Here is a 12869-nt window from a genome sequence, read left to right on the forward strand (position 1 = left end):
TTTACTTTGTTTCTGGGTCTTTAGTGAAAACAAGGTTACTAAAATCCTAGCAGGTGTAATTTTATATGCAAAGAATACAAAATGTTTCAGCTGTGTTTCAATTAAAGTATTATAAATAGCATAATATATTTCATCTTATTAGGAGTAATTGGAAAAATTCAGAAATTTCATAAGGATTGTTTCAGAATGTAAATTTAAGAAAAGGTCAGCAACTAGAAAAGAAATACAAGAAACTTCTAGGTATGGAACTAATGTATTTGTCCAAGTTTTGTCTAAGTACTATGTAAAAGATTGATTATTACAAAAATGAGATGCATTTATACATCAGACAATAAGTCTATTTTTGATCATCAACACAGTTTCCTAAACATACAAGAGATTTAAAGTTATACTTTGATTCTTGTCACTGCCACTAACCTATGCAGACCTGTGGTTACAGTTACCCTATACTAAGGATTATAATTTTTTCTTTAAAAGTTAAACTTGGGCCAGGTACAGTGGTGCACGCCTGTAATCCCAGTGGCTTGGGAGGCTGAGGCAGGAGGATTGCAAATTCAAAGCCAGTGGATGAAAGTGTTTAGATGTAAAATCATATTTAAAAGCCTGGGGTTCCTCAATGTGGAAAGAGAAAATTAAACACAAGTATACAGTGAAACATTTTTCAACAAATCTCAACTAACTTAAGCTTTGAAATTAGAAGTTCTGATTATAGGTTGAAGAAGTTTTCCTTTTGTACTTTGTTCTAACCCTTCAGTTTCCAAATGAATTTGACCTCCTAAAATATAAATTTTAAGAGAACAGGGGACTTTGTTTTCTTTCCTGGGGTATCCCTAGCACCTAGAGCAATGCTTGGCACCTAATAAAGATTTATTGAACAAATTATGTAAGCTGTTCATAAAATTAATGATAGCCTTTTCTGATATTATGGGTATTTTTAGTTATAGGTGGACACAATATCTTTATTTCATTTCTATGTAGTACTGAGGTTTGAACCTCACGTATGCTAGGGGAATACTCTAACACTGAGCCACAACCCCAGTCCCTAAATTTGCATCCTATAATTTGAGATTAAAAATTTCTTCCTAAATAATAGGTTAGTAACCTCAAACACAAATTTTGAGAATAGCAAGACAATTGTTATTTACTTTGACCCATTTCTGATATTTGAAATTTTAAAAAATCAAGACCAGCAGCAAAATTGCTATAACAACATCTTGTATATAACCTGCCATTTCCCATTTTAAAAGTCATACATCTCTGGTGAACTGAAGATGACAGAGATTCAGAATAACTGTCAAGCATCTATAAGCTTTTCAAGTTGATACTTTGGAGATCATCTATAATATCCACAAAATATATCTTAAAATCTCTACTAGAGATATAAATAAATGAAATGGATCAAATTATATATATTTTTTTCCTTTCTCCTTCCCCTCTCCTCCTCCTCCTCTTCTACTTCTCTTCCTCCTCTTCCTCCTCCTCTTCTTCTTCCCTTCCTCCTCCTCACCCTCCTCCTCCTCCTCCTCCTCCTCCTCCTCCTTTCCCTTCCCTTTTTATTTTTAGATAGTCTTGGTAAGTTGTTGAGGCTGGCCTGTAACTTGTGATCCTCCTGCCTCACTGCCTCAGCTTCCTGAGCATCTGGGATTACAGGTGTGCACCACTATATATATAAAATTTCTTATTTCCTAAAAAATATATCTACTGGTTCTGGGGTTATGGCTCAGTTGTGAGGATTTGCCTAGCATATGAGAGGCACTGGGTTCAATCCTCAGCATTGCATATAAAAAAATATAAAGGTCTATTGACAACTAAAAAATACACATTTAAAAATAATCTGCTTTTGCTATCTTTTTTTAAGTTGTAGAAGGATACAATACCTTTACTTTCATTTTTTATGTGGTGTTGAGGATTGAACCCAGTGCCTCACACATGCACTGAGCCACACTGAGCCACAACCCCAGCCCCTGCTTTTGCTATCTTAAACAAGTTTCCATCCCACAGAACTTCTGTAAGAATGCTTTAAAGCATATGATCTGATAAATATGAATATACTTCTAGGCAATGAGGGGGAGTGTTTGAAATCAGAACTGTACCAGAAAACTGGATATGATAATTAAATCTACCTGGCATGCTGGATCAGGCTATAGGCAATGTACTTGCGGAACAGGTATCCCAGCCGAATATTGTTCATATGAAGTGTCTCAATTATGAGATTCCTAGCCGTTGTATGTTGCTGCAAAGGGAGTCCAGAAGTTTTTGTGGCCTGATTTAATAGTATGAGATTCTTCCTCTGAGCCTCTACATCAACAAAATATCTCTTTTCTTCAAGCTCTTGGGGAGAGGAAGGGGGCACTGTTACCTTTGGTTTCTTGATGCCTAAAACTGAAGGCAGAATCCAGGGCTTGTCTATAGGAGGGAATCGAGATTTCTGGTCCCATTGAGCAGGTAAGATCTGTGATATTTTGGGTAGTTGAGTTATTAGAGAAGGTAGTGACATTTGAGGTTTCATGAGAGGTGGAAGGGCCTGCCCATCAATGTGAGGGGTTTGCAATATTGGTATCCTATAATTGGTGAGATGGGACTGAAATGTTTCAAATGGTCCCATGGCAGAAGGATCTTGGAGCATCTTGGTTTCTTCAGAAGTGTCAGAGACCTCTGATATTTGGGCCTTCTTAGTGGTGAAAGGAGCTTGAGATACCTTAGAATCTGGAGCACTTGGATGAACCAAAGCTGGTTTAGATTTCAAAGAAGAAATAATTGCTGGTCTTTTCTGAGCAACAGAAGAGGACAAAACTCCCTGGGGCTTTTCAGGGGCTGTGGGAGGCCAGAATGTGGAAGGATGTCTGGGAGTGGAAGGGACCCATAGTGGTGAAACTTGCCCGGGAATAATCCATGGTGCCAGTTGCTGCCCAAAGGGAGAAGAGGTCTGCAGATAGGGAGAGGGCTCAGGGGTGGCAGAAGGCCGGAGTGCCTGGGGCTGCTCCAAAATGCTGGGTCCAGATTCCTGAAGCTCCCTGGGGATGGAAGAGGCTTCAGGAACCAAGGGCTTTCCAGGAGACAGAGGATCCCGGAGTTTGGGGATCTGTCCAAAGGTGGATGGGAGTCTTGATATAAGAGGTTGCCTGGGAGTGACAGGAGTCTGCAATATCAGAGGTGGCCGGGGAGTCAGAAGGCCCCTAGATATGAAGAATTGCCTAGAACTAAGGGCCTCCTGTTCAAGGGGCTGTCCTGGAATGGGAGGGACCCAAGATATTGGGAGTTGCCCAAGATTGGGAGAGATCTCTGGTGCTGCAGACTGTGCAGGAATGAATTGACCTTCACCTACCAGAATCTGTCTAGAGGTAGGAAAGATTTGTGGTGCCAAGAGCTTTCCTGGGCCAGAAGGAATATGCATTCCTTGGCCTTTCCTAGGACTACCAGGGCTTGGAGATAGTCTTGATGGAATGGATTGTTTAGTGGGGAAAGAAGTCTTCAATTCATGAAATGGTCTAAGAGTGGAAGGAGCCAATGTGGAGAGCTTTTCCAGGGTGAGAGGAGTGCCAAGTGCCTGGGCCTGCTGGAGGGAGGGAGTGACCCTCAATGCATGGAACTGCTCCAGGCTAATAATGTTTGATGCCCCTTGAAACTTTTCTGGAGTGATAGAAACCCTCAATTTTCTGGCCTGTTCTTCAGTAAGAGGGACTTCTAATGCCTGTGCTAGCTTGGGGGTATGGGTGATGCCTACTGCCTGACCAGAAGGGAGAGGGGGCAGCAATGCCTGAACCTGCTCAGGAGTGAGAGTGGCACCAAATACCTGGGCTGATTGAGGGGAAAGAGTGACAGTTTGAGCATGGGCCTGCTGAAGGTTAAAACTAATCCCCAGGTCCTGTGCCTGCTGTGGAGTGAGAGGGACCCTCTGTGCCTGGGCCTGCTGAGGGGTAAGAGTAATCCCCAGGTCCTGTGTCTTTTGAGGGGTGAGACGGATACCCAGATCTGGGGCTTGCTGAGGGGTGAGAGTGATCCCCTGTGCCAGCGGTTGCTGAGGGGTGGGAGTGAACCCCAAGTCTTGGGCCTGCTGAGGGGTGAGAGTGATCCCCCGTGCCTGGGACTGCTCAGGGATGAGAGTGATCCCCTTGGCCTGGGCCTGCTCAGGGGTGAGAGTGATCCCCAGTGTCTGGGCCTGTTGAGGGGTGAGAGTGATCCCCAGTGTCTGGGCCTGCTGAGGGGTGAGAGTGATCCCCATTTCCTGGGCCTGCTCAAGGGTGAGGGTGTTCCCCCATGTCTGGGATTGCTTAGGGGTGAGAGTTAACCCCCTGGCCTGGGCCTGCTGAGGAGTGAGAGTGATACCACGTGCCTGGGCCTGATAAGGGGTGAGAGTGATCCCCCGTGCCTGAGACTGCTCAGGGGTGAGAGGGATCCCCATTTCCTGGGCTTGCTGAGGGGTGAGAGTGATCCCCAGTGCCTGGGCCTGCTGAGAGGTGAGAGTGATCCCCTTGGCCTGGGCCTGCTCAGGGGAAGGAGTGATCCCCAGTAACTGGGCCTGCTCAGGGGTGAGAGTGATCCCCAGTGTCTGGGGCTGCTCAGGGGTGAGAGTGATCCCCTTGGACTGGGCCTGCTCAGGGGTGAGAGTGATCCCCAGTGTCTGGGGCTGCTCAGGGGTGAGAGTGATCCCCAGTGTCTGGGGCTGCTCAGGGGTGAGAGTGATCCCCTTGGCCTGGGCCTGCTCAGGGGTGAGAGTGATCCCCAGTGTCTGGGGCTGCTCAGGGGTGAGAGTGATCCCCTTGGCCTGGGCCTGCTCAGGGGTGAGAGTGATACCCTTGGCCTGGGCCTGCTCAGGTGTTAGAGTGATCCCCAGTGTCTGGGGCTGCTCAGGGGTGAGAGTGATCCCCTTGGCCTGGGCCTGCTCAGGGGTGAGGGTGATCCCCAGTGCCTGGGCCTGCTCAGGTGTTAGAGTGATCCCCAGTTTCTGGGGCTGCTCAGGGGTGAGAGTGATCCCCTTGGCCTTAGCCTGCTCAGGGGCTAGAGTCATCCCCAGTGCCTGGGTCTGCTCAGGGGTTAGAGTGATCCTGTTGGCCTGGACCTGCTCAGGGGTGATGGTGATCCCCAGTGTCTGGACTTGTTGAGGGATGAGAGTGATCCCCTTGGCCCGGGATTGCACAGGGATGAGTGTGATCCCCTTGGCCTGGGCCTGTTCAGGGATGAGGGTGATCCCCTTGGCCTGAGCCTGCTCAGGGGCTAGAGTGATCCCTAGTGCCTGGGCCTGTTCAGGGATGAGAGTGATCCCCTTGGCCCGGGATTGCACAGGGATGAGTGTGATCCCCTTGGCCTGGGCCTGCTGAGGGGTGAGAGTGATCCCTTTGGCCTGGGCATGCTCAGGGGCTAGAGTAATCCCCAGTGCCTGGGTCTGCTGAGGGGTGAGAGTGATCCCCAGTGCATGGGCCTGCTGAGGAGTAAGAGTGATTGCCTGGGCCTGCTCAGGGATGAGAGAGATCCCCTTTTCCTGGGCCTGCTCAGGGGTGAGGGTGATCCCCTGTGCCTGGGCCTGCTGAGGGGTGAGAGTGCTCCACTTGGCCTGGGCCAGCTCAGGGATGAGAGTGATACCCTTGGCCTGGGCTTGCTCAGGTGTTAGAGTGATCACCTGTGCCTGGGCCTGCTCAGGGGTGAGAGTGATCCCCTGTGCCTGGGCCTGCTCAGGGGTGAGAGTGATCCCCAGTGCCTGGGCCTCCTCAGGGGTGAGAGTGATCCCCTGTGCCTGGGCCTGCTGAGGCGTGAGAGTGATTGCCCGGGCCAGCTCAGGGGTGAGAGGAATCCCCAGGACCTGGGCCTGCTCAGGGGTGAGGGTGATCCTCTTGGACTGGGCCTGCTCAGGGGTGAGAGTAATCCCCAGTGCCTGGGCCTGCTCAGGGGTGAGAGTGATCCCCTTGGACTGGGCCTGCTCAGGGGTGAGAGTGATCCCCAGTGTCTGGACCTGCTGAGGAGTGAGAGTGATCCCCAGTTCCTGGGCCTGCTGAGGAGTGAGAGTGATCCCCAGTGCCTGGGTCTGCTCAGGGGTGAGAGTGATCCCCTTGGCCTGGACCTCTTCAGGGGCTAGAGTAATCCCCAGTTTCTGGGCCTGCTCAGGGGTGAGGGTGATCTCCTTGGCCTGGGCCGGCTCAGGGGTGAGGGTGATCTCCTTGGCCTGGGCCTGCTGAGGGGTGAGAGTTATCCCCTTGGCCTGGGCCTGCTCAGGGGTGAGAGTTATCCCCTTGGCCTGGGAATGCTCAGGAGAGAGAGTGATCCCCAGTGTCTGGGCCTGCTCAGGGGTGAGGGTGATCTCCTTGGCCTGGGCCTGCTCAGGGGTGAGAGTGAACCCCAGTGCCTGGGCTTGCTCAGGGGTGAGGGTGATCCCCTTGGCCTGGGCCTGTTCAGTGGTGAGAGTGATCCCCAGTACCTGGGCCTGCTCAGGGGTGAGAGTGATCCCCTTGGCCTGGGTCAGCTCAGGAGAGAGAGTGATCCCCTGTGCCTGGACCTGCTGAGGGGTGAGAGTGATCCCCTTGGCCTGAGCATGCTCAGGTGTGATAGTGATCCCCAGTACTTGGGCCTGCTCAGGAGTGAGGGTGATCCCCCGTGCCTGGGCCTGCTGAGGGGTGAGAGTGATTCCCTGGGCCTGGCCCTGGGCCTGCTCAGGGTTGAGGGTGATCTCCAGTGCCTGGGCCTGCTTAGGGGTGAGTGTGATCACCTTGGCCTGGGCCTGCTCGGGGATGAGAGTGATTCCCAGTGCCTGGGCCTGGTGAGGGGTGAGAGTGATCCCCAGTACCTGGGCCTGCTCAGAGGTGAGGGTGATCCCCTTGGCCTGGGCCTGCTCAGGGTCAAGAGTGATCCCCTTGGCCTGGGTCTGTTCAGGGACTAGAGTAATCCCCAGTGTCTGGGCCTGCTCTGGGGTGAGGGTGATCCCCTTGGCCTGGGCCTGCTCAGTGGTGAGAGTGATCCCCAGTGCCTGGGCCCACTCAGGGGTGAGAGTGATCCCCCTGGCCAGGGTCACCTCAGGGGCGAGAGTGATCCCCAGTATCTGAGCCTGCTGAGGGATGAGAGTGATCCTCTGGGCCTGGGCTTGCTCAGGGGCAATAGTGATCCCCAATGCCTGGGACTGCTGAGGGGTGAGAGTGATCCCCTTGGCCTGTGCCTGCTGAGGGGTGAGAGTGATCCCCAGTGCCTGGGCCTGCTCAGGGGTGAGGGTGATACCCTTGGCCTGGGCCTGCTCAGGGGTGAGGGTGATCCCCTGTGTGTGGGCCTGCTGAGAGGTGAGAGTGGTCCCTTGTGCTTGGGCCTGTTTAGGGGTGAGAATGATCCCCTGGATCTGGGCCTGCTCTCGAGTCAGAGTGATGCCCAGTGCCTGTGCCTGCTCAGAGGTGAGAGTGATCCCTTGGGCTTGGGCTTGCTCAGGGGTGAGAGTTATCCCTAGTGCCTGTGCTTGCTCAGGACTGAGAGTGATGTACTCTGTGAGAGACTCTTCAGAAGCAGGAAGGGTGCTGGTTAGGGAGGAACGTGTTGAGGTGGGAGGAGTGACTGGTATGGGACTCTGTCCTGCAGGAAGACTCTCTACTGTCTCAAGATTCTTTTGGATCTTTTGTTCTTCATATAGCTGAGATTCATGTTTCAATGTTCTCCTCATTCTGGAATATGTCACTGGTCTTTGGATGGCCATTTCTGTTGGTTCTACAGATTTTTTCTTCTCAGTCTTATCCTTTTCTTTGAACTGCCTCTGCCTTTTGAAGTCTTCTGTCCCTCTGCTCTGCTTCTTGTCTTTCTCCCCTGTAATTACCAGATCTTGAATCTGCCCCATCATCTCTTCACTCTTCTTCTCCAAGGGCACCATTCGCTCTTTCATGGTTTTCTTCCATGCTTCCGACTGCTGCTGTTTGGATTGCTGCTGCACTTGTTTGTCCCTTTTCCTTTGATTTTCTTTCCCATCTTGCTCAATCCTCTTTTGAGTCCTCTGATTTTTTCGTTCTTTCCCTACCTCTTCTTCCTGTTTCGGCTTCTGCAGCTCACGCATGCTGGATATTTTTTCTTGATCTTCTGGCAAATATTCCTTCTGCTTCTTTTTTTCTTTCTCCTTGTAGTCTTCTCCTTCCAAGATTGTTGGAACATCTCTTTCTAATTCAGTCAATATCATTTGTATTAAATTGTTAATTATTGGGTCTGTGCTCTCATTTTCAAGAATTGAGCTAATTTCAGGTTTTGACTTTTGAAAATCTGGCATAAATGAGACAATCTTTTTTTGTTTCAAAGATTTCTCTTCAACTTGTCCTTTAGTTTTTATATTTTTGTATTTCCTCAAGATTTTAGTCACAGTTTCAGCCACTTTTTGGAAATATTCCTCTGTTTTTGCCTTTATAACTCCTAACTTTTCAACTTCTTCTTTTTTTAATAATTTCTCCTCCTTTAGCACACTCTCTGTACGAAAAGACTTTCCTATGTTATCAATTTTCTCTTTTAGGAAAGCCAGTATGGCTTTTTGAAATAATTCTAGGTTATCCTGTTCGCTTTTGCCATCTAGACTTCCTAAATCCTCTTTAGCCATCTTGACCTTTGAGTGTGATTTAACAAGTAGTTGAGCCTGGGTTTGTTTGATAAAGGATAACAGTTCTTTCTCTTCTATTATTCCTTCTTTGCTTGTGGTCCGTCCTGGAAGGATTTGGTGTTTCTTTCCCTTTTTTCCAACTTTCTGGGGCTCAGAGGTGAAATCACTCTTAAACTGGATTGACTCTGTTGATCTACTCATTTTGCTTTTGATCTCTTTGCCCACTGACTCACTAGAGGAGTATGATTTTATCTCTGAGGAAATTGGGCCTTTTTCAAGTTCTTGTTCAGGTCTGACCTTTCTGAATTGTTCCCCTGTACTCCTTGTTCCACTTCTGTCACCTTGGCTATTTGTTTCAGTAGAAGAGAAATGTTTGCTTTTTGTTTCAACAGATGGCTTTGATTTGCTTTGAGAAAAGGGTTTTCTTTCTTTTTTCTTTTTTTCCAGTGCTTCTAGCTCAAATCGTTGACGAGGTTTGTCCTCTGAGACTTTCTGTTCACCTTTACCATCAATCAGATTTATTTCAGAGGCCTCACGTGAATACCTTCTTTTCTGTGATTCATGATAGTCAGTTTCATCTTTTTGATGGTCATCACCTTTCTTCAGTGATATATCATCTCCAGTAGTATCTTCATCAGGCTGTTCACTTAGCTCTGGGGTTGCTTCAGCTTGGGCTGTATGTGAAAGAGCTGCCTCCCACTTTTTCCCAGTGCCTTTGGTTCCTTTTCTTTGGGATTCATCTAAAATATTTTCAAATTCTTTGCTTAAAATACTGTCCACAGTGTCCTCTATGTCATCAGCTTTGGTCGTGGATGACTGTTCAGATAATACTTTTAAGGTTGAAGATGTGGACAATGATGTGTACAGTTGTTGTCCAATAATAGCTTTGGATTTAATAAGTTGTTCAAATTTTTCTTCTATATCTTTAAGTCTCTGCTGAAGCATTTCATTTTGTTCACTGAGACTGTATATTATTTTCTGAGAGTGCTCTTTTTCTGCTTCTCTTGTTTCATTTTCGTATATACTGCCAACTGGGAAGTCAATAGCAGCCTTTAAATTGTCACTTAGTATACACAAGGCTTTAGAAAGATTGACTATTGTTGATGATATATATTTAATAGCACTGTTTTCCAATTTATTGAACATTGTTGTGCCTATGAGTTCCTGTAGCATATCTTGAATTTCTGAAACCTTCGTATTTGTTGCAAATTGATCGCTAATCATCTGATCTGGTTTTAAGGCATGGGCTGTCGCAGGTCGTTTTACAACTCTGTCTTTCCAAGATTTCCACAGAGTACATCTAGATTCTGGAAGAATAAATACAACACAAAACAATGAAATTGCATTTCTCCTTTAATTGTGTTCTATTAATGTTTAAGCTTAAAGAATTTAGCCTAAATTGGTTCAGGGTTGTGGCTCAGTGGTAATTAAAAAAATAATTTAGCCTAAATTAATGGACAATGATAGGATAAATATTCCTCAGAAAGTGTTAGCTCCAAAATACAGCAGTATTGTTTCAGAAAGATTTTTTTTCCACAATCACCTAGAAATTCTACTTCCAGGGTGTGGAATATTAATTCTGTTGTGACCTCAACTTACTTTCAGTTACAACTTTGGTAGATAAAATATAAACTGAAACTTTTTTCTGGCTTTGGTTATGCTTAGTTCTTTTTTCTTTCTCTCTTTTATTTTTATTTTTTGGTGGTCCTAGGAGATTGAAGCCAGGGGTGCTCTATTACTGATATACACCCCCAGTCCAGAAGTGAGAGTGATCCTTTGTGATTGAATTTGTAATCTTCCTGCATTCAGCCTCCCAAGTTATCAGTATTCCAGGAGTGTGCCACCTCACCAGGCAGAACTAGTAGCATGTTCTGTTGTTACAGGGCTGGAGTCTTCTGGGAAACTGAGGCAAACTCCCCATTCATACTAATTTTTGCACTCAAGTTAGGAAGATTTCATACATGTCACTCAGAGTAGAAGGGATGGGAAAGGAGAAAAGGGGACATTCTCAAGGAAGAGTATGGGTATTCTCAGAGAGGAGAGGGACTCCATTTTCTTTCTTGGGTTCTGTCTTTATTTTACCTTTTCTGAATCAAAGCTAACTTTGTTTCTTTTTTTTTTTTTTTAGTTGTAGATGAACACAATGTCTTTATTTATTTATTTTTATGTGGTGCTGGGGATTGAACCCAGTGCTTCACACATGATAGGCAAGTGCTCTACCACTGAGTCACATCCCCAGGCCCCTAACTTTAATTCTTTCAAAGGGCCATAAATCAACTGACAAACATTGAAGGAATTTCCAGAATGACTCAGTGATAAACTCAACAAAAAATTTCCCCTAAAAGCCATGATAAAACTGGACAAAGGTGTAAAAACAATCATTTTTGGACTTTATAAATTGACCAAAGATATACAACAAATTGAGATGCATTTATTCAAGAAAAAAAAAAGTGGTGGTTTGGTAACCTGGAGCTGCTTCCATCCCCAACCACCCCAACCCCAGATCCATGTCCTCAAGTTCTACCAGAGTCAGGCCTACTGTGAGGACCAACAGCTCTACTGTCTAAGGGGATGACTTGATTTGGAGCTAAGGATCAGGTGGGAACAATGGTGGGTGATTGTCAAACAATCCCTAAACTATACACAAATTTATTTGCAGAGAAGAGGGCTTATTGGATCAGTGATTAGCAGATAATTTATTAACCAATAAGCTATACTGACCCAAGGATAACCATAGGAATTTGGGCTTAAAAAGACAAAGAAAGGAGCAACAAAGAAGAACTGAGGGACTGGGGCTGTAGCTCAGTGGCAGCTAGGTTAAATCCTCAGCACCATGTTAAAAAAAAATAATAAAACAAAGTTATAAAAATACATATTTAAAAATAAATAGATAAATAAATAAAAAGAACTGACTAGAGATGTTAGTGACTTCACATTGTGAGAGAGAGAGACTTCATAGAACTAGTACAGGCAAAAGTCACTAAAACATAAAACAAAGCAGCAATAACAAACCCTGGAATGGTAGGGAGAATTAGAACCTAGAATTGCTACAATGTAATATCTAAAACACCTAGTTGTCAACATAAAAAAAAAGGAAAAGAAAATGCAAAGAAAAAGGAAACTGTGACATGTACAAAGGGGAAAAAAAGGGTCAATTAAAATTGTCTCTGAGAGGGCCCAAATGCTGGACTTACCACAAAAAAAAAAAAAAAAAAGACTTCGGAAAAAGCAATTATAAATTTATGCAAAGAGTTTAGGAAACCATATTTAAAATAAAAAGAAAATGTGGTGATAATTCTCATCAAATAGAGCATATCAATAAAGATATGGATTTCTCAGTGGCACACATCTATAATCCCAGCAACTCAGGAGGCTGAGGCAGGAGGATTTCAATTTTGAGGCTATTGAGACTCTATCCCCCCCAAAAATAAAAAGGCCTCTTTTGTAGCTCAGTAGTAAAGCACCCCAGGTTCAATCCTCAGTACCGCAAAAATAAATAAATGAAAATTTGAAAACCAAGTGAAAAATTTGGAGTTAAAAAGTACACTATTGGGGCTGGGGCTGGGGCTCAGCAGTAGCTCACTTGCCTGGCATGTGTGAGACACTGGGTTCTATTCTCAGCACCACATATAAATAAATAAAATAAAGGTATTGTTTAAAAAATAAAATCTACACAATTAACTGGGCATGGTGGTACATACCTGTAATTCCAGCGACTCATGAGGCTGAGATGGGAAGATCACAAGTTCAACCTTAGCAACTTAGCAAGCTCTTGCTAAGTCTCAAAATTAAAAATAAAAAGGGCTGGGGATATAGCTCAGTGATAAAATACCCCTGGGGTTCAATCCCCCACCCCCAAAAAAGTACATAACTAAAATGAAAAATCACCAGAACACCTCAAAAGCATATTTGAGCTGACAGAAGAAAAAATATTCAGCAAATATAATGCTGGACTAATTGAGATAATCCAATATGAAAGGTAAAGAAGAAAAAGAATGAAGTGACCAAAGCCACAGGGACTTGTGGGACACTGTCTATTCAGGTTGCTATTAAAAATATATTACAAACTGGGTAGCTTATAACAACAGAAATGTATTTCTCAAAGTTCTGGAGGCCCGGAAGTCCATGTTCAAGTAAGAGTTGGTGTCTATTAACAGCCTACTTCCTTATAGACAACTGCATTTTCACAACAACTTCCCATGGTAAAAGAGGTAAAGGATCTCTCCTGAGCCTCTTTTGTAGGTTACTAATCCCATTCACAACCCTCTGACTCAGTCACTACCCAAAGGCCCCACCTTCAACTACTATCATCTTGGGGGTTAAATTC

General features: G+C 45.6%; 1 protein-coding gene across 1 annotated transcript in view; it reads right to left on the bottom strand.

Annotated features, from left to right (window-relative positions):
• FAM186A (family with sequence similarity 186 member A) overlaps nt 1–12869 on the bottom strand; it is a gene marked incomplete at its 5' end in the record, with an annotated part of 61375 nt that overhangs the window by 25938 nt on the left and 22568 nt on the right. The window contains one exon of the mRNA XM_081310825.1: nt 2124–9849. Coding sequence (XP_081166951.1) covers nt 2124–9849 — 7726 coding nt within the window. The remainder of the gene's footprint in view (nt 1–2123; nt 9850–12869) is intronic.

Source organism: Spermophilus citellus, assembly GCF_964194105.1.
Source record: "Spermophilus citellus genome assembly, chromosome: 10".
NCBI lineage: Eukaryota > Metazoa > Chordata > Mammalia > Rodentia > Sciuridae > Spermophilus > Spermophilus citellus.